Source organism: Pseudorca crassidens, chromosome 7 (genome assembly GCF_039906515.1).
Source record: "Pseudorca crassidens isolate mPseCra1 chromosome 7, mPseCra1.hap1, whole genome shotgun sequence".
Classification (NCBI taxonomy): domain Eukaryota; kingdom Metazoa; phylum Chordata; class Mammalia; order Artiodactyla; family Delphinidae; genus Pseudorca; species Pseudorca crassidens.
In genome coordinates, this window is record NC_090302.1 from 24,395,180 (window position 1) to 24,417,724 (window position 22,545).

General features: G+C 39.1%; 1 protein-coding gene across 2 annotated transcripts in view; it reads left to right on the forward strand.

The window, feature by feature from the left end:
- Positions 1-22,545, forward strand: part of CTNNAL1 (catenin alpha like 1) — a 58,010-nt gene that overhangs the window by 19,556 nt on the left and 15,909 nt on the right. For both annotated transcript variants that reach the window (XM_067743722.1, XM_067743723.1), the window contains exons 3-10: positions 3,737-3,924; positions 6,019-6,138; positions 8,613-8,702; positions 9,750-9,920; positions 12,827-13,027; positions 15,418-15,504; positions 18,589-18,747; positions 20,557-20,649. In XM_067743722.1, coding sequence (XP_067599823.1) covers positions 3,737-3,924; positions 6,019-6,138; positions 8,613-8,702; positions 9,750-9,920; positions 12,827-13,027; positions 15,418-15,504; positions 18,589-18,747; positions 20,557-20,649 — 1,109 coding nt within the window. The remainder of the gene's footprint in view (positions 1-3,736; positions 3,925-6,018; positions 6,139-8,612; positions 8,703-9,749; positions 9,921-12,826; positions 13,028-15,417; positions 15,505-18,588; positions 18,748-20,556; positions 20,650-22,545) is intronic.

The following is a 22,545-nucleotide window of genomic DNA, read 5'->3' on the forward strand; positions in this document are numbered from 1 at the left end:
CAAGAGGAAAGTGACTTTTTTTCCTGGAACTAAATTGTGTGGGCACTTATACAAGAGACATTATTACATAATGCCGTGGACAATTCAACAGAAAACGTAGAGATGTTTTTCATGTTACTGTTTCTTAAGCAGACCCTTAATTAAAGCAAGAGTAAGGGTTTTTAAAAGAAAGGGCAGCCTGAGTCCTCACCTTATTGGCTTCGTAGCATGTCACCGTGCTCAGTGTAAGGTGAGAAGAGGATGTGTACACCTACCCCAGCTCCAGTAGACTGTGCTGCCCTGCAAGTCCTGTAAGCCTAGGAGCTCCATGCAGGTGTCTTTTGGATGCTGTCTGGTGTCATGGGCTGCTCCTGTTGTCTCTTCTCACGTGAAGTGCTCTTTCCCTTCTTGAGAACTGCCTCTTACGGTCACTCAGATAATATAATGAGAATGGTGCCTCCTGGAGTTGTAGGATATGGAAGCCTTATTTTCTCTTAACATATACAAATTTAAGACTTAAGTCACTCCTGGAATGTTTCTAGCACACTCAGCTCATAGTAGTCATTTTCTCCTTTGGACCATTTAATATTCACTTGAGGGGAATAATGTAAAGTAGTGATAAAGAACTGTGGCTTTGGAGTCAATCCCAACTCTTCCACTTGCTAGCAGTGTGATATTGGACAAGCTACTAAACTTTTTTAAACCTCAGTTTTCTAATCTATAAAGTGGGGATATTAGTGTTTATAGCAGTGTTTTGACATAATGCATGTATGCATTTGGCACATAGAAAGTGCTCAATAAATATTAGTTGTCATTGTAATGATTATTTCTAACTTTTCATTCCCTGTGTTGAACTTTTGCATTGTGTTTTTACTTTTTTCTAATTGAGGTATATTTGACACACAACATTTTATTAGTTTCAGGTATACAATGTAATGATTAGATATTTGTATATATTGTGAAATGATCACCACAGTAGGTCTAGTTAACATTCACACATAGTTACAAGATTTTTTTTTCTTGCAGTGAGAACTTAAGATTTACTCTATAGCAACTTTCAAATATGCAATACAGTATTATTAACTATGGTTGCCAGGCTGTGCATTACATCCCATGACTTATTTAGCTTATAACTAGAAGTTTGTACCTTTTGAGTGCACCCATTTTGTCCACCCCACAACTGTTTTTACTTTTTACTTGGCTTCTAGTCAAGTTTTACATTTTCTGTGGGCACTCAATAAATATTTGTATTTGACCGACTTTGAGTTTTTGCTTTAAGACATAACACTAACTAGTTACATATAACAAGTTAAAAAATGACAACCATGAAACTATAAGGCAGCTTTGTGACTTTTCCAGGGGACTAGTTTCTGAACAGTCTATACTTGGAACAACTTTATAATGTTAAGGAAGCATTTAACTTTGTTGGTGGAGCTAACCAAATGTTACCGTCCCACATACTTAGGGCTAAATGCCTGGGCTTTAGTCAGAAAAAGGAAAGGTTAAATAACGCCATATGGGCAAGCTCGTATGTAATATCTTTGATGACTGAGAGCTACTGGAAAAAGTAACATTTTCCAGGGGTGCAGAGGAAACATTTTTATACTTCTTGCTATGACAAAGTGATACTTTTCCTCTTGCTCCTTTCTCTGTACGTTAAAGTTTAATTCTAACCTCTTTTTTCTCTTCATATTTGCTATATAAACTTTGTATTAGTTACCTATTGCTGTGTAACATATTAACCCAAACTTAGCAACTGAAAACCACAAACATTTTATTCCCTCACATAGTTTCTGAGGGTCAGAAATCAGGGAGTAGCTTAACCAGCTGGTTCTGGGTCAGCGTCTCTCATGAGGTTGCACTCAGGGTGTTGGCTGGGCCTGCAGGTTTGGCTGGACTGCAGGATCTGCTTTCAAGCTCCCTCTCTTGGTTATTGGCAAGCTTCACATTTTTGCTGGCTCTTGACCAGAGGCCTCCGATTCTCCCCGTGTATACCTCTCTGCAGTAGTGGCTGCGTGCAACATGGTAAATGGCTTCCCTCAGAGAGAGCAACCAAGATGGCAACCTCAGAGTCTTTAACAACCTAAGGTTGGGTGTAGCATACTGTCACTTCTGCCATACCAACCCTGGTATCCTGTGGGAGGAGAGAACACAAGGATGAAAATACCAGGAGGTGGGGACCATTGGGAGCCATCTTGGAGGCTGGCTACCACAGACTTCGTCTGTTAGTAGAACTTCAGCTGTTGTCATGTTATGTAACCACTCCATATGTGATGGCTTATCTTTTGGGTTTTCCTGTATCATTTCAAATTCCGATTGTCTGAAACTAAATTTATCATCTCCCTTCCCATGCCCTTCTGACTTTTTTAAGTGACTTAGGTTTACAACCTTGAAGCCATTTTTTTCACTTTTCCTTTCCTTCATATCACTGTTAAGGTCCTAACTTTATATTTTGTTCCCTCAGTATCTCCCGAATCATCTTTTTTATATTCCTATGGCTGTCATCCTAGTAAGTTCCTTACTGCTTCACACTCACAATTAAAATAGCTGCCTGGTTAGTAGCCTGGCTCTGAATCTCTCCTTTCTAGTCCATTTTATATGCTCCTATCAGACTAATCTTCCTGAATCCTGACTCATTATGTCATACCTTGTGATATGTCCATTAAAATTCAGATAATTTTTCTCGAGATCCTTAACCTCTTGGGTGTATGTAGTAATATTGACAAGAGGGCTTTTGTGAGAAAATCAATCCATTATGTACTCAGACTTATTTACGACTTAAAAATGATCTTGAACATTACAAGATGATGAAAAGTTTATTTTTTTACACTTTTAAATTTAAACAGTAAGGTTTGGGAAGAAGTTACAGTCTGGTTTAATTTGGGGGGACAAGAAATATTTGAATTGTTTTATTGGTGGATAATTGCTATTACAGAAATCAAAAGATTTTCATGGCAACAATGAAGAAGAGACTTTTTTTTTTTTTTTTTTTTTGCGGTTCGCGGGCCTCTCGCTGTTGTGGCCTCTCCCGTTGCGGAGCACAGGCTCCAGATGCACAGACCCAGCGGCCATGGCTCACGGGCCCAGCCGCTCTGCGGCATGTGGGATCTTCCCGGACTGGGGCACGAACCCGTGTCCCCTGCATCGGCAGGTGGACTCTCAACCACTGCGCCACCAGGGAAGCCCGAGGGATGTTTTTTCTAGGCCCACTTTTCACTGAGGATGTCTCCTGCTGGGGCCCAAAGTCTTGTCTTCTCTCCCTGCATATCCATAAAAACCCAAACCCCTTCAGGTTGTGGAGATGGGCAGTGACACCCACCCCCACCCCTGCCCCCCTGATGCTCCCTCTACCCCCTCAGCCCTAGCCAAAGCCTGGGCAGCTGCTTACTTCTCTGCTTTTAGGTTCTTCCTTGGTTATTGGTTCCTGGGATCTCTCTTTCTTGACCTTATAGAGCAGGAGGCTTTTGGGATCATGTAGTTTGCCGTACCGCTGGAAACAAAAGTTATAATATTTTTCAAACTCGATGAATGTAACAGTTTTTCACAGTTCTTAGGAATGTACCATTATTTTGCCATTAGAGAACCTTATATGATAATCCTTAGGTTCATTAAGAAGAAGCTATTTCTTATTCCTGAAATAAGACTCCGAAGTTGAGTTTCTGCCCATTGAGCACATTACCTTAAAGTCCGGATTTTAATTTGTGTGACTTATTCCCAGTTTAACCCCCCACCCCCCACCCTTTGCCTTTCTTCTTAGGAGAAACAATTGCAGTGCTTACAGATATGAGCAGCTTGAATCGTCCAGAATCTGATGGCCAGATCACAATTTTTACAGATAAAACAGGAGTTATAAAAGCTGCAAGATTACTTCTTTCTTCAGTGACAAAAGTGTTATTGCTGGCAGACCGAGTAGTCATTAAGCAGATAATAAGGTCAAGAAATAAGGTACTTACCTTTCTAATGTTTCTACTTGTGTCTTTCAGGGTTGTTCAAAAAGTTATTTCTTTTTTTTTTAGGTTAACTGCAGGTAATTCAGCAATGCTTATCTGTTTTAATTGTTTATTATTCTAATTGTCTACAGTTTAAAAGTGATGCTTCATCTATACCTGTAATTCCTAAATGTATATACTGGGCTCAAACTTTTGAATGCAAATAACATTTCTTCTCAGAAAACCATTATCTACTTGTTGAGGTTTATTGGTGAAAACTTTTCATGTGTACAAATGTGGGAAGAAAAGCTGAACACCATGACAATGTATGTAGTAGAAACCTAGCTGATAAAAATACTGAATTCCGGGCTTCCCTGGTGGCGCAGTTGTTGAGAGTCCGCCTGCCAATGCAGGGGACACGGGTTCATGCCCCAGTCCGGGAAGATCCCACATGCCGCGGAGTGGCTGGGCCCATGAGCCATGGCCGCTGAGCCTGCGCGTCCGGAGCCTGTGCTCTGCAATGGGAGAGGCCACAGCAGTGAGAGGCCCGCGAACAGCAAAAAAAAAAAAAAACAACTGAATTCCTAAGTGCCTTTTTTCCCCCAAGTCAGACAGTAACAATTTATATGCTTCAGAAGAAGCTCAATTACCTGAAACCACAATTATCCACATTATAAAATTTCTGTATGCAAAGTTCCTAAATATTAATAATCATAAAATTTAGAGAATAGATTTTAACTCTTCCAGTCTAGACTTCTTCCAGTCTCTCAGATAATGGCCATGCTTCTCCATCAACAGGGAAGCCAGGGTGTGTACAATTATTTATTTATTTATTTATATAGCTGCGAGTCTTAGTTGTGGCAGGCGGGATCTTCGTTGTGGCATGTGGGATCTTTTAGTTGTGGCATGTGGACCTCTTAGTTGTGGCACGCAAACTCTTAGTTGCGGCATGCATGCGGGATCTATTTCCCTGACCAGGGATGAACCCGGGCCCCCTGCATTGGGAGCGTGGAATCTTACCCACTGGACCACTAGGGAAGTCCCAATCACTTCTTTCCCTGGATAATCCCCTAGGCAAAGAGGAGGGCAGTCAGCCAGGGAAGGGATCCTCCCACTGATCTGAGGGCAAAACTACCTGGCTAGTATTGAGTGAATTGAAAAGTGTAAGTTTAAAGAGAAAAAGAAATTGGAGAGGTGAATCGGACAGTGCTAGAGGAATAGGAACAAACCTTCGTCTCTTTGGAAGACGGAGGTTCTGCTCAGTGGTGGCAATCTGCCTTATCTACGTTAATTGCCTAGGCTTCCTGAGCTGCTGGGGCAGATTAACATGCCAAATATCCATCATATCCTCATTAAAAATAAGTAAACACAGGCTATCTGTGTTTTCCTTACCTATCTTGGTCTGACTAAAACTAATCCAGTACTGTTATTTTAGAGAAAAGTATTTGAAAATATGTTTCACATCTATTTACTTTACTTCTAAATATCAAGAAAATACATAACGTTCTCTGTTGACTGTGTTACAAACATGCTCTCTATCTACTCCTGGCTGCCCAAAGCTTCTTGGCAATTAACTGATTCACCACAGGCAGTTTCTGACTGATGCAAACTTTTCCTACTCTTGAAGTCCCTAATCGCCCTTTCCACTCCTTACTATGCGGGTGACCTTCCTTCCACTTTTCTGAGGAGGATGGGGTTCCCCCAGTTCTGGTTCACTGAACCTTAAAGCTTCTGTGTATCATCTTTTATCCTCATCCGCCTCCTACATCTATGAAGATTTGATTACCTTAGTCCTGCACGTTCCCGCCTTCTCCAGACCTTGCTGCATAAATGATCTCTTGCATATTTAGTCATTTCCTTTACTTTTTCCTTTAATTTTCAAGTAAGCCCAAGTCTTCCCATCCTAAAAAGAAATCATTCCCTAGATGATTCTAACCTTTGAATCTGCATCTACTTTTCTGAGTCCTTTCTTCTCTGTCTTTTCCTCGGACTCTTTCTCAACTTCCCCCTAGAATTTAGAACTTCTCTTTTGTTCCTCTCTTGGCTCAGGTTTGATGTCTCAGTCTCTTTCACATCTAAACCTGATAATAAAATAATGTCTGTTTTGCAGGTTCTTGCAACTATGGAAAGACTGGAGAAAGTGAACAACTTTCAAGAGTTTGTCCAAATATTCAGTCAATTTGGAAATGAAATGGTGGAGTTTGCACATCTTACTGGAGATAGACAAAATGTATGTGTTTACAAAATCTTGAAATACATTTATACTTTTCAATTTGGATAGAGGTGTGATCTTTGTGATCATTTGGGTTGTTTTTTTTGCTTGTTAAATCTATAACCTTGCTCTTGAAAGCCTTTCATAAATAAGCCAGGATAAAGTAAATAGATCTGTATGCCTTTTTTTGCTCACAGATAACAGTTAAATATTTTCCCACCTCACACACTGGGAAAGGTCATACTTGCCTTCAAGCCCCAATTAAAGTACTTCCTCTTTCACAGAACTTTCCATTTGACTCTTCTACAAGGGCTCAGGCAAATAAATGAGTCATCATACATATCCTGATAGTATTTTGTTATATATCTCTTATTATTCTTTTTGTAATTTGTTATATATTATTCTGTTATTATATCTTTCTATAATTGTTCTATATTAGATTAATAGTAATAACCCAAGCATTGGGTGATTTGCATTGGCTATATGTTAGCTACTTAATATTCATGATTTCATTTAATTCTCAGAACATCCGTGTAAGGTAGATATTGTTATTACTGTTTCACACATGAGGAAACTGAACTTGAGAAGATAATAAAGTTTCCCAAGGTCACTTTTCTAGCAGGTTGAACTCAATTATGTCTGATTCTAAAGCCTGTAGTTTTCAAACCGCACCATGATATTAGATCTTTGTGGGTCTGTTCCCCAATTCAGACTGTAAGTTCTGAAGTTTAGGGAGGTGGAAAACCATGTCAAATCCAGGACTGACTTTTTCTTGTTGTTGGGGTACTTGTGCATGTGTTTATCCTGTCAAGTTAAATATATAATTGATCACTTCTTGAGAGGCTTTGGTATAGTCCCATAGGCCATGGTTTGGGGCGTGAACTTTCCTGGTTGTAGCTGGAGTTGGAAGGTGGGTATTGGCCTGGAAAGTGGCAGGCTGGGTTATATGCTTCACTTAGTGCTTCTTGGACATCTGGGTTTAATGAGGCCTATGTTTCGTCCTGTGGACCAGCCCTCTAACAGATTGAGATGCCACCTTTTTGGATCACTTGCTATCACCATACAATCTATGGTGTAATGTATGGCTTGCAAGTGTTATGTATACACACTTGATGCATTGTCAACTAGACCCACAGGTTTTTTTGCTAGAAGTCCTGTCCAGTATGTTAAAGACAAGGAATGGATGGAAATTTTAGAAGTGACCTCAACCTTTATTTTTGAAAGATGTTCCTAATGGATGATAATCACATGTAGGATACAGTCCTTTGGAATGTTACCTTGTGACCTGAATTAGCTTTGGAGTTTTTTGCAGTTTCTCATTTACTAGATGTAACTTTGCTTCTTTCTTTCCTATTAAAGAAAGCTGTATTGGGATGCAAGTAAATGAGAGTGATATTATTACAGGGGTAACTTTGAATCCACTCCCATTTATTAAAACAAATAAAAGGAAATCACTTTCATACTTTAGGTCCTTGTTATTTGTAAGAAAAGCCTTTTCATCCAACTGACAAGTGAGAAAAAAAATTGACTAATATGACAGGTGAAAATTTTATGTAATCCAAATTTCATCATCCATAAGTAAAGTTATTGGAACACACCCATACTAATTTGTTTATGTATTGTCTAGGGTAGCTTTCATGAGACACTGGCAAAATTAAGTCGTTGTTTCAGAGACCAAATGAACCAGAAAGCCTCAAAAATTTATTATCTGGCCTTCTATTGAAAATTTTTGCTGACCCCTGATTTAGATGGTTACCAAACTATTATGAGAGTATTTGGTTGTAGATTTAATCAGCAATATTTGGAGATCTTCTGTGATAGCACACATTCATATCAAGGGCTATATGAAGAGAAACCAAATGAAAAAAAAAAAACAAACCCAAATACAGTGCCTACTTCAGAGTTTATATTCTAGTTGGGGAAAATTATATGCCCAAGAAACATCTTAAGAACATTTTAGAGCAGCATATTGGCTAAGTTTAGGATTAAAACAACAACAACAACAATAAACTTGAGATGAATATGCACTTAGATGGGATTAATCACATGATCCCTGAAAGAGTTGGCTGTAAGTGTCTATTTTGAAGGAAATAATAGTCCACAAATGCTCAGTAAATAAGTCGCTTTTAATTAAGTAAAGCATAGGATGGTTGTTTCTGGTTGGGAATGAGGTGTGTTTACATGGGCAGAATGTCAGGTGTGCAGGCCACCAGAACATGAGCCACATGGCAGCCTCTCCCTAGGTCTCAGTTCCTGGCTGTGCTGCCCTTAGTAAGGGCAGCTGTTTCTTTCTACTCTATTGTGTTGATACATTTACATTGAAGTGGTGACATTTTATAAAACATTTATTCTGGGTTTTTTTCTACTTTGTCACTTTTTTAAAACAATGTTACTTAATTGCTGAGTATTGCTATTATGGAGTAAATTATTTCTCAAAAAATTGAGTTGTTTACATGATCCTAGACTGCTCAGTGGTTTTATTCCATGTTTAGGATTTGAAAGATGAAAAGAAAAAGGCAAAAATGGCAGCAGCTAGGGCAGTTCTTGAAAAGTGTACAATGATGCTTCTCACAGCTTCAAAGGTAAGAAAATTTTTGTTTTACTGTGTTGTAAATTAATTAAAAAACCTGATTAAATGCATCTAATTTATGTATTTTACACATTAAAAAGATGAAAGTGATAAATTGGAATATGGGCTATAATAGTTAAATTTCAGTTATTCTTTAACAAGAATGTTAACTTCCATCCCCAGTTCCAAACATCAGGTAATCTATGAGTCAGCTTTGAGCAACTAAGCAGAAAATGGCTTATTAAGTGCTGTGAATGGAGGCCTGTCACACACGGTCACTGCCTGTGGGGTTTTGCTAGTCTCATTGGGGAGCCAGCACATGTGCTCTAGAAAAAGCTAGGCTAGTTAGAATCTGTTAAGTAACAGTGGAGTATTAAGTCAGCCCTTAGCTTGTTTATTCTGTAAATTCATACCTCTAAGTCCTTATTCTACTTTTAACAAAATTGTCAATCAAGAGCTCGTAATTTCAAACAGCAGTCGGCCAGCAAATTGGTACAATTCAAGAAAGAACTAGTAAACATCTCATTAGCAGTTTGTTTAGGATTCCCTTTTCTGCTCGGAATATTGCCTCGATGCTAGGATCAGTGAAGCCACAGAAACAGGATTCACGGGAGTCTGCTTGGAAGGCTCTGTTCATAGCTAGGCCCTGGAGTAGTTTTTCCTTTACATCATTTTTTAAAAGTCAAAGATGCATCCACAGTCATAAGACATCTGTTCATTTTTCCTCATTCTTTTTTTAGCTCTTGCACATATTAGGCAACATTTTAGAAGTTTTAATCATGATGAAGATATAGGGTTGTTGTTTTTTTTTCAAAAATTTTAAGTAAACATACTAAAGTATAAAGATACAGTTTTGCACTCTGCCTTTTTCACTTAACCTTGCTGTCGCTTTTTACTCATCCTACTTCCACTTTTAGTGAGGAGAAGCAGCTGGGTGAGCCAGGGACACGGGAGATTTTGGTAAAGAACCATTTTTATTAGCATGGCATATTCTCTGTAAGATTTTGTGTATTATGATATGGGCCAAATCTTAACATAAAAATTTTCAATTGTTTCAAAGACGTGTCTCAGGCATCCCAACTGTGAATCAGCCCATAAAAACAAAGAAGGAGTATTTGACAGAATGAAAGTGGCATTGGATAAGGTAATTGAAATTGTGACCGAATGCAAACCAAATGGAGAGACTGACGTTTCATCTATCAGTATTTTTACTGGAATTAAGGAATTCAAGGTAAGAATAGAGAGAAAATATTTTGTTTTTTTCTTGCCATTTCAAAGAAGCATCATTATATGTAGTATCCATAGTTTTGTTTAATATTTTAGAATAGATGCTTCACAAAGGCAGATATTTGTCTTTAAAACAGTGCCACAGTGTACAAACTTAATACTCAGTAACATAAAGCTTAGGGTAGTTTGTACAGAGAACACTGGTCTAGGGTTATAGTAGCTGCTCTGGCCCTGTTTAGCTGTATGGTTTAGCTGTAGCCTCTTGTCCTCTGTTTAGAAGTGTTCCCTTCCCAGCTCTAGAGCAATGCCATACCATCATGGTTGATTACAGACAGCAGATCTGGAATCTGCTGGAATCCCTGCTCTTCCTTGCGCTATAGAATAGATACTTTGAGACTGTAGTAATAGTGATAGCATTAATGATGCTTGAAACTTTTAAATGAACAATAATACATACTAACATTTATCAAGCACTTATTCTGTGCCAGCTCTGTGCTTTAAATGTGCGTGTGTGTGTGTGTGTGTGTGTGTGTGTGTGTGTGTATATCTCAATCTCACAAGAACTATTATTATTATTCCCATTATACTGTTGAGGAGACTGAGAAACAGAGATTAAGTAACTTGCTAGCTAGAAAGTACCAGAGTTAGGATTTGAAAGTTGGCAGCCTGACTCCAGAATACCCACCGTTTCAGGGCAGAACTCATCACAACTCAGAGATGGTGACAGTGCTCTTTAGTAGGAGTGGTGTCTAGTCGGGAAGACCCAGGGAATTGTCTAACACAACTCCCTCATTTAATAGGTGGGAGAACTAGGGCCCTGAGAAGTTCTCTAATATGCTAAGGGTTACCTCCCTCTCTAGTAGCCAGGGCTGTGACAGGGATGGTATTCTTTCCATCTAAGTAGGAACATGGGGTGGAAGAAAGTAATGGAAAGAACATTTATTTTTAGGCATCATGCTCTCTCAATAAGTATTTTCTCATTTAATCTCTAACTTCCCTTTTAGATGCATATTACTATACCCATGTTTTTGAGGAGGAAAGCTAATATGTGGTAGAACCCTTGTTTAGAACCAGGACTTTCTGATCCCAAAGTCCATGACCTTTCAGTTTACACCTCTGAGTCTGCTTATATGCTGTCTGTCCTACCCCACGTCTCCTCCTGAGGGGGAGGAGGCTACAGGGACCAGTCATTCTTTCAGAGTTTTTATTACTGAAAGGAATCTTAGAGATAATTTTTCTAATTCTCTCTTTTTGCTAAGGCTGAAGGGATGGATGTCAAAGGTCAAAGGATAATAAGGAAACGAGTAGGGGTAGAGCCAGGTCTTTGGCCTCTTGACGCTGCATTTCTGGTTCCAGGCTAACTGAGGGCAGCGTGGTGCCTGTGGCCGCTGCTGGCAGCTCCAGCTGCTGATCTCTTCGCCAGCAGGCATTCTGCGGAGCAAAGCGATCGTGAATAGACTCAGTCTCACTGTCAGTGGTTATCTTCTTTGCATCTGTAGAGGGAAACTGGATACTTTATTCGTTACTTCGAATATATGAACAGATCTTATGAAAACATGCAAATAAGTGACTTTCAAAAAAAAACTCTACTAAGTTGCTGTTTAAAAACATATATATGTTCTCTTTAAAGGAAAATAAAAAAGTTTAACATAAATGGTATGTGGACTGATTTTTATGTTGTAATTCTGTTTAAATCCTCAAATTCTTAGGTTCTCATTGTCAATTCCATACCTCACTTTTATCCATGTTCTTTCCTAGCTTAAAAAAAAAAGAAAAATCCTGTCTCCATAGAACAGAGTGATTACTGGAGATAACTTGGGCCAGGAGGAGAAGGGGAAGCTATTACTTCCCTGTGGCCTCTCGACCTTCCCAAATCTTGGTATTTTCAGGGATCATGTTAAAATGGGTCATATGTAAGGATTAATTTGGAATGATAGTTGTGAAAGGACTTTAAAGTGTGAAACAAATGTAAGTTATCCTTATCAGAGCAAGAATTGTGCCCACAATCATGATCATCACCACCTACTGCCTCTCAGCCCAGGTTGTTTCTGTGACATATTTCAAGGGCTAGAGGTTAAATAAGGTTGAAGTGACATAGCATATCTCAGAAAGCTGAGAGAGAGAGAAAATTGTACTAGTGAACATGTGTTCGTCACACCTTCAGGGAACTCTAAGCACAGGCTGGCTGAAGTGAAAGAAGGTTTAGGAACTCAGAGAGATGAGATAGACTGTTAGAAAGATATGTAAAGACAAGACCCTGGAAGGTTTTATGTTATGCGGTACAAGTTTGGGCTTGGTTTCATAGGTGTTGAGCCAATTAGAGGGAGGTGGCAATATCTGAAGAGGTACATTTTAGAAAGATGATTGAGGTCCCCTGGTAGAGAATGTTTTGGTCAGGGAGGTACTGTTGGGGACATAAGACAAAATGTAGGGAGACTAGTTTTGCTGAATTAATGAAGGAAAAATTGATGCTTTTCCTAGTCCCTTCTATACCCCATACCTTCCACACCATTCCCCCTGGGCTCAACACATTCATTTTTGGCTGTAACATCGTCCAGGACTTTGCCTTGGCATTTTGTCAGATACAGATCCTTTACCTGGAAGCTGGTTCATTTTTCCTACCAGTTGCTACATGATAATGCTCCTTCTGCCTTAGTATTCATTGATCTTGCAGAAATGCTTTGTTAACGACTATAGTAATAAAGCTCCGCACGGCCATTGGTGGCTCTCGAGCAATGTGTCCTCCTGGGTTAGTGGACAATAAAGTCATCCCTGGGTGCTGTATTTCTCCTGAGCTTTCAGACAGGGAAAGAAATTGCTAGCGTCTTCCTGGGCCCTGGGAGAAAGTACAGCCCATCTGGTTAGGTGGGAATGTTGACTCATGTGGATGTATATGCTTTTTGTTCTCAGATGAATATTGAAACTCTTCGGGAGAATCTTTATTTTCAGTCAAAAGAGACTCTCTCTGCGATGCTGGACGCCCTCTTGGAGCGCACAGAGGACTTTACTGATTGTGCCTATACCAGCCACGAGCACAGGGAACGCATCTTGGAACTGTCAGCTCAGGCCAGGATGGAACTGCAGCAGTTAATTTCTGTGTGGATTGAAGCTGTAAGAGCTTTATTTCATCAAAGTAAATCTTCTGTAATAGCTTTTCCCTGGAGCCCTGAGAGTTGTGGCAGGCGCCGTCACCACCAGGAGTGTGAATGTGGTCCAGAGTGGGCCAAGGGTGTCTCATTCCTTTTCTGCCCCCTACTTGGCCAAAGCATCCTTCCCATAAGCACTCACGGTATTCTAGGCCTGTTGTTTCTCATCCTGGCCAGTCTGGATTCTGCCACCATCACCATCACTAGTTCACCCTGTCGTCCCCACTCTTCCACCAGACTCACCTCTGGAAAATTCCTCCCCAAAATCCTTCTTCAGAGTGAAGAGCAGAGGTTCAACCAAGCCTAGAGGTTCTTGGAACCTGAGTCTTACTGCTGGAGCCGTTCAGATGTGAACAGTTCTTAACTCTGAGGACAGCTGAGTTATAGACACAAGGATTTAGAAAACGTATTGAGGTTTAGATGCAATGAAGACCAGGGTAGATCCAGCTGGCAGGTGAAAGATTTTTCACTTTCGCACAGATTCCTGGTCTCAGACTGGCGGGCAGCCCCTTTAAGAGCCTTAAACAGGCTGCTGGTGCGCTTCAAACGTGGGAGTTATTTGGGCAAGAGTGGCAAGGACTGACAGAAGTGGTACAACACAGGAGGTGTGCACCCAATCTCTTCTAGAGCGTGGATTACAGATTTGAAAGGTAGAGCCCTGAGACATGTCTCTGGCACCATTTATTTATTTCTTAGGCCTAGGATATGTCAAAAAAGTATTTAACATGGTTTACAACATACAGCATGGATAGAACAAATCTGGAAATCATGGACAAAAGCTTAGGCAGTAAAGATGAAGAAGGGTGAATGTGCCTGAGAGGGTCCAGCAGTCTGCTTCCTTGTGAAGAGATTGATTTATGAATGTAGTATAAATCACAGGTTTCCCTCATATTTTCTTGGCATCACAATATTGCAAATGCTCATATTAACAGGAAAACTTAACTATGGTAGAATGGTGTCAGGGATAAAAGAAGTATTTTGTGTTTAGTTTGAATTGTCTATGTGATATCTAATCTGAAGTGTAGATGGCTTCAGAATTAAATTTTAAGCCCAACATGCAATATAAAGAGTTTCTGTGAGGAAGCGCTGTCTGTGTTGGGCATCCAGTTCTATCAATACTTAAATTTGCAGTTAGCACCTTTCACATGTTTCACAAGCACTTGGATCTCTGATTCTGCATGTCAGATGTATTGTTCATTCATTCACTTTTTTAGCAGTTGTCACTGAGTACCTTTTATATGCCGGGCACCGAAAATCTAAAGATGAATAAGATAAAATCTTTGCCTGTAAGAATTTTGCAATGTAGAAAAATGTGGGAAGGTGTGAAACGAGTACAAAGTACAGATCATGTGTTGAGAGGGTTTAAAGGAGGTTGAATTTGTATTTATCTAGAGGAATCAAGAAGCTTCATGAAGAGATTGACATTTAACTGATTTATTCATTCAAAGAGTTGAATACCTGCTACCTTCCATTTGCTGTGCCAGGTATTGTGCATTCAGTGGTGAGCAGAATAAATGTGATCCCAGCCTTCACAGAGCTTACCAAGGCCTAGTGAGGAAAATAGGCTTTAAATAACAACAACAACAAAAATCAAAAGTACGTATGTAATTGCAAACTAGGATGATTACTTAGAGAAAAGGTTAGGGTAAGAAGAGGGTCTAATCTAAATTGTGTGATCTAAGAAGGCCTTTCTGAGAAAGAAACATTTATGTAAGGACTTGAAGATGAATAGGGTTTTAATTTTTATCTAGGTTAAGAATGAAGAGATGAGAATTCCAGGCAGAAGGTAAAACAGATTAGTTTTAGACATGATAAATTTATTAAAGAAAATTAGATTTAAAAAATTCACCTGTTTAGAGTAGAAAAATGTAACTAAATAAAAATTCTCTTTTCCACTCTAACCATAAACAGATGAATTTAAAAAATCTACTTTTTTTTTTAACTAAACAAATTGAGTTTATTAATTAATTTATTTTTGCTGTGTTGTGTCTTCGTTTCTGTGCGAGGGCTTTCTTTAGCTGTGGCAAGCAGGGGCCACTCTTCATCACGGTGTGCAGGCCTCTCACTATCGTGGCCTCTCTTGTTGCGGAGCACAGACTCCAGACGCGCAGGCTCAGTAGTTGTGGCTCACAGGCCTAGTTGCTCTGCGGCATGTGGAATCCTCCCAGACCGGGGCTCGAACCCGTGTCCCCTGCATTAGTAGGCAGATTCTCAACCACTGCGCCACCAGGGAAGCCCTACTTTTCTTATAGTTCACAGATGATATTAAAAATTTATTATGTTTGTAGTTTGAGTAAAATTGGAATTACAAGATGAAAAAGACAACTCTTCACATGTACTTTTAAAACTTTTTAGCAAAGAAAGAAAACAAAGAGCATCGATGAAGAACTGGAACTCGCTATATTGAAAATCAGTCACAGCCTCAATGAACTTAAGAAAGAAGTAAGTACAGTTTGAAATCTAGCCTCTTTTAATTCTTTGCAAGTTGTCGTGTTGTATGGTATATATAAAATGCCTTAGCATTAGTATGTTCCTGTGCCCAGAAAATGTTTGTAAAGTTTTCCTTTGACCTAGTTATTTTGAAGCCACTGTTTTATTAGTGCCCTCATTCTCAAAGCTTGTACACAAATGTTTATAACAGCCCGAAACTGGAAACAATCTAAATTTCCAGGGAATTCCCTGGTGGTCCAGTGGTTAGGACTTCACACTGTCACTGCCAAGAGCGTGGGTTCAATCCCTGGTTGGGGACCTGAGACCCTGCAAGTGGTACGGTATATGGCCAAACAAATAAATAAACAAATATCCATCAACAGGGGAATCAGTAAATGAATTTTGGTATAACTATATCAAATGCTATTCAGCAATAAAAAAGAACACTATCGATACGGGCAATAACATGGATGAATTGCTTAAACGTTACACTGAGTGAAAGAAGTCAGACACAAAAGTGTGTGTGTGTAATTCTATTTAGAAAAAATTCTTAAAAAGGCCAAACTGATTTATAGTGACAGAAACCAGGTCAGTGACTGCTGGGGTCAAAAGGGGGGATACTTACTACAAAGGGGCATGGGAGAACTTTTTGTGCTAATGGAAGTGTCGTAAATATTGATTATGGTGGTAGTTAACTTGGGTGTAAATGTTTGTCAAAACTCATCGAACTGTACCCTTGGTACATTTTGTTGTATATAAATTATACCTTAATAAAGTTGGTATTTTAAAATGTTCTTTTGGCTGTGAAGATTTCCCTGTTCCCTGGATGAAAACTTTATCATCTAATGACTTATTTGGTCACTCTTAGGTAATGGAAAGTCACTTTAAGTCAGGGCTTTGTGAACTACAGCCAGGCTGTTTTTATAAATAAAGTTTTTTGGGGGGACACAGTTCTGCCCATTTGAGTTGGGTACTTGCGACTATGTGGCCTGAAAATCCCAAAATATTTACTCTCTGGCCCTCTACAGAAAATGTTCACCAATCCCTGCTTTAGGTCGTAAAACACAAACTCAGTTCAAAAATGAGAATGTTCATTCCAATATATTAATCAGTATTTTTTTTTTTTTTTTTTTTTTTGTGGTACGTGGGCCTCTCACTGTTGTGGCCTCTCCTGTTGCGGAGCACAGGCTCCGGATGCACAGGCTCCGGACGCACAGGCTCAGTGGCCATAGCTCATGGGCCCAGCCGCTCCGCGGCATGTGGGATCTTCCCGGACCGGGGCACGAACCCATGTCCCCTGCATCAGCAGGCGGACTCTCAACCACTGCGTCACCAGGGAAGCCCTATTAGTCAGTATTTTGATTCATTCAATTGTAGGGCTTTGCTCCTGTTCCCCACTCCTCTAGCCCGCCTAGGGCTTTTGGGGGAAGTGTGGTCTCTTGTCTCTCTTTCAGGCCCTTCATCTCCTATTATCTAGCTTCTGTTCCAGATCTTTGCCAGGTTGTGGCACAGGGAAAGAAGAGAGGAAGTGGGGAGTTCTTAGTGCCCGGTGCCCTTATGAGATGCACTGGGCTCGAAGATGTTTAAAGCTGACTTTCTCTGTCGTGAATACTTGAATGCTCTTCAGAGGCTTTCCTGGTGCCTCCCCTGACCAGCCCCTTACTTTGTAACTTCTGTGCCACTTTGCTCCCTCCATTTTGGGGTGTGCCTGGGAGGGGACTCACAGCAAGCACCAGAAAGACCCTCCTCACAAAAACCTTTCTTCTCTCTTATCTCTAATTTCTTTGTTCTTTTATATTTTTTAAGAGAGTCAAGGGCTCAAGAGAATGAATTGGTTTGGGAGAGTTTCATATATAAATTATCTGGTGATGTTTCATTGACCTCTGTTGAAACCTTCATTTTAACATCCTATTAAACATTAGAAGGATATGGTCTTCTCTGGTTTAAAAAAAGCCTACTCATTTTTTCCAGCCTATTCAATTTAAACTAAACTATTGTTAAGACTGTGACTATCAGTTGAACATAAAATCTTTTGGTGATAGCCTGAGTGGCTTTCCATAAGCTTCATTTTCCTTACCTCTGAAATGGGTATAATAACATCAACCTAGAAGAATTTTTATAAGGATTAAGGGAGATAATGTCTGTAAAGCTACTTACAGTACCTTGCACAGAGCAGGAATTTCATGTTTATTCACCCTTCTTGCCTTGGAGTTTGTAAGTAGTCTCCAGAACCATTTGTAAGATTTACGGGACCTTGAACAAGTCACTCAGTCTCTAGGGACCTGTTTCATAGTTTGTAAAATAAAAGACTGGCATTAGCTATTTTCTATGACCCTGATGGTTAAACAAAATCTTTTGAATTCTTATGTGCATTTAATTTCCAAAGGAAAATGCATTTTAATGTCTTTGTTTCTGATTGTAATTATTCTCACTTGATTTGGTGAATGTGGACTACCCTATTGTTAATTTTGTACAAAGTCCTGCAATTTGAATGGACATTGGATTACTTCCAGGAAAAAAAGAATTACTTCATTCAGATAGGCTTAATTAAAAATCAGATTTTCCTTAGGACAATGTTATTAAAAATGATCTCTTTCTGGTGAACCCCAAAATAACCTGTCATAACATTTTTTTAAAAAGGCAGGATAAGGAGAAGAAAAGATTTTGGAGTTAAATAGTATGCAAAGATGTTCAGTGAGAGTGAGCAATACTTAAAATCCATTCCACCTAAAGTTAAATAAAACCTTGAGGTTTTCATTATCCTTTTATCCATCATTTCTCCTGTGACCCAAGAGTTAGACAGAAAAGCTGTGGATAGCAATATAAACTGAGCCCCCGAGGGAAGGGGTTGTGTCCTACTTGTCATGTATGTCCAGCCTTTAGTTCAGTTCCTGTGATAATGTAGGTATTTAATAAAATTTGTTGAATATATATTTTATATATACATATATATATATATACATCCTTCAGCAGATCAAGTGGGACTGATATGAGGTTGCTACTCTTTAGTTTTTAAAGTACTCATGAGGTTTTTGGTCACAAAACCTTATTGTTTGTTGTCTTTTTTTCATTACCCTTCACTCCCCACATCTGCAGCTTCATAGTACAGCAGTTCAGCTGGCAGCAGATCTGGTAAAATACCACGCTGATCATGTGGTTCTCAAAGCATTAAAACTTACTGGAGTAGAAGGAAATTTAGAAGGTTTGGCTGAATATGCCTGCAAACTCTCTGAACAGAAAGAGCGGCTTGTTGAGGTGAGCAATAGGTTGCTTGTTAAAGAAACTGTAGTTTAATGAAAGCTGTACTATCATCAGGTAATATTAACACAAATACAGGTTTTGGTTTACTCATAAGAGGGTTTTCTCTCTTGCCTTTGGAATTTTAAAAATATCACGTTTATCTGTTCTTAAAACAATTTGTCTTCTAAAACAAAACAATAAAAAATGCTAGAACCCACAAATGCCCTTCTTAACCTCCTTCCTTATTCCATCCAAGAGAGTAGATCTTGGAGTAGAGCAGTGGAGATACATCGTATGACCCTGTTTGTATTTGAATCTTTTGAGTCTCAGCAGGAAAGAGATGGCACGTTCAAATTAGGTTAATCTTAAGAGGGTTTAACAAAGGAGCCATTTACAATTGCATGGATAGGATGTGGGGAAACCATGAGAGTACAGGAATTGGGGTTAGTGACAGCAGAGCTGGTACTACTCCTACAACCAAATTAACGGGGGGAGTGAGTGGTTTCTGGAAACTGGAAGGGCACAGAGTCCTTCAGAGAGCCTTGAGTAGTTGTGGTTTCAGGACTAGACACAGAGACAGCCCACGGCAGCCTGCAGGGAAAGAGCATGAGAATAAAGGCCCTTACCCTCCAAATCCCTGCTGCTGTATTGCTGGGGCTTCCCATTGGCCAAACAGCTGTAGACCACATAGGTCAGTCTCCCAAGAAGGAAAAAGAGTGGATATGGAGGGACAAAGAGAAGACATTCAGCACAGTATTCCTTCTTGGAATCTCTCCTGTTCTGCCCAAATCTTTGTTATGTGTTACTGATGCATAACCTGCCCCTTTTGTTACAATTCCAATTATTGATTGATATTGTAAGCCTTCTACCTATTGAGAATGTCAGACATCTGCTAGTAAAGAAATGTATACTTAACCCATGTGCACGTGAAGAATATATCCCCTTGTATATATGAGGTACGTCCCAGCCAACATGTATATTAATGCACAGATATGAACCACCTAGCTGTGTTCATATTATCTAATGTCCCATGCTCACTGAATCTCACATACTAATGGTTAGAAGGAACTTTTAGACTAAGCTTAGCTTCCTCTCCTTTATTTGTTTACATCTGAAAACTACTAGGGAGCATTCTTAAAATGACTGTGGATACATCTCCTTTTAAAAATAGATCTGATGCTGTTTTGTTTATAAATCAAGTATTATGACTGCAGGCAAACTTGCTAATTATAGGAATCCTGCAGCAAATCTTTTTAAAAAGTGAAAAAAAATTCTTTTCCCTAATTTTCTGTTTTAAGCCTCAAGAAATTATTGAAAAATTATTTTCAAAAATTTTCACTGATACAGGCTCTTTACTCATTATATCAGTCTTGCCTAATCCAGTGTTATCTCCAGTAAAAGGTGTGTTAATTGAAAGGGAGAAGTGTTATTTGTTGGCAGAAAGAATGTGTAGCTTGTGGTAACTGACATAGTTTAGCTGAGAGACCTTGGATAAGTGCTTCTCTGAGCCACGTTTCCTTATACGTGAAATATGTGGGCACTGCAAGGTCCTTTCAGGATTCCTCTTGATTCTAATATTCTGTGACCACCTTGCCATGATCAGATAGGAAGTAGAAACAGTAGGGTATATGCTAATAAACCCGTATTTGTTCCTGCTTTGCTCCTAGAGAATCCGTTGGTAACCAATGCAATATTATAATAAGCTTATTAATGTACAAATTTATTTTTATAGGTTTTAATGTTTTATTTTCTTTGTTAATTATAAAATGATGCTATGTATTGTGAAGAATGAAAATGTTGAACTGTAGAAATGGTTTTTTGTAGACCTGTCGATTGTTGAGACATGTGTCTGGGACAGAACCTCTTGAAATAACCTGTATACATGCAGAGGAGACATTTCAGGTGACTGGCCAGCAGGTATGATCAACAGCAGATCGTTCCTTCCATATTGTGTTTTATCTGAGTGTCATAACAAATTGTGCACAAGGAAGACACAAATGGTTTTGCATAACTACGGGCCAAATCTACTGAGCGAAATGAAGGTAATGGAATTTTTGTTGGTAGTGTGCCAGAACATTCCATTGGATTATCTGGTCATCTGACAAATTAGAGATTGGCCCATTTAATTGATGCCCTAGTTTATATCTATTTAATTGAAGCCGTTTACAATACAGGTCGTTATAACATGTTTGAAAACTAAGTTATCATTATGTGATAAGCCATAAAAATACTCACATGTTTTGACCCAATAATTCCTAAGGACATAAGGAGATTAAAAGAAAAATAAAAATAATACTTGTTACATTACTTATAATAAGATTCAGTTGGAAGCAAAGTAACACTCTTAAGTTAGGTAAATAATATAGTATGATGTTATAGTAATAATTTTGATAACTAGAATTAACAACATCAAAAAATGTTTCATTAAAATGTTAGGTGACAAAAGCAGGATACAGATTTGTTTATATGCTATAATTGCTACTATATAAAATGTACATATATAAGAAAATGACTATAAGAATGTGCAGAAATGAAAGTTCTGCTTGTTAGGGAGAATTGTGAGTTATTTTTTCTGAATTCTCTATAATATTACTTCGTTTTTATAATTTTCAAAAGCATTTTAACAATTGATATCGTATTTAATACTGTCTGTCAAATTAAGGGAAAAAGGGAGGGACAGAAGTTCCTTTCCCTTTTAGGTCTAAGCTCTGAAATACAATTTACCAGGTGTATTTGTTTCATTCATCATGGCAGCCAAAAGGACTTACTCCTTATTGCATTATTGGATGGTAGATGTCGAGCTCCTGGATTTATAGTTGAGAACAGCAAAAGCAACTTAGAGACAAAGGTGGTGTGTGCCCTCTAGCAGGCCCAAGCTGGATGCTGGAAGGATGTTTATACTCCCCGTGGAGAACAGTATCAAAAGCTTCTCACGGAAGCAGGAACTATCTGAGTGACCCTCAGCAGTGACCATCGGCTGAGCATTTTATTATAACCAGAGGATCTCTGTTTATTGGGAGAAACCAAGGCTTCAATATTTACTTGTCCATTTGGGAGTCATACTACTTGCCTTGGCCATAAATGTATTTCAGTAGAGCTAAAGTTTGACTCTCCTGCCATATACAATCAGCTCTTGCTATCCTCAGGCCCTGCTTGCTATATCCTCAGGCCCTACTTGCTATTTGGTTGTAATTCTCTGCTTACTGTTTTCATTGCAGCAGGGATATTAGGAAAAGTATATTTTCTTTTCAAGGATGGTGATAGATAGAGCCTGCTGTCAATTTCTGTAACTTGAGAAGCTTTTTCTATTCCCATAGCTTCAGCTTTTATTCCTCGTCTTGACTATCTGTCTCACAAAGGGATAATTTAAGAAAACAGAGCATGCCTCTAGGAGAATTTATATTACTTCTGGATACCTCTGCTTTAGCAATGTCATTTTTATATTTCCTTTACAATGTTACAGCATATCCAGGGCACAGTGGAACAGTTTCCACACTGTACAGTGGCTCCTGGTTGAGAAGGCGACACTGCTGCATCTAGCTTGTAGTCCATGGCGAGCCATTTGCCCACCTTCCCTGAAGGTGGGGAACCTTGTTCTACTCTGAAAGCTGCCACCTGCTTGTCAAGCCTGTGCCTGTGGGACTGTGCCCACCCAGGAGGAGCGCCTAGATCTAATTCTCTCGAAGGCAGCCTGATTCTGACCATAGCAGTTTCTTTTCTTTATTTTTAAATTGAAGTATAGTTGATTTACAATGTTGTGTTAGTTTTCTAGTGTACAGCAAAGTGATTCCGTTTATATATATATATATATAT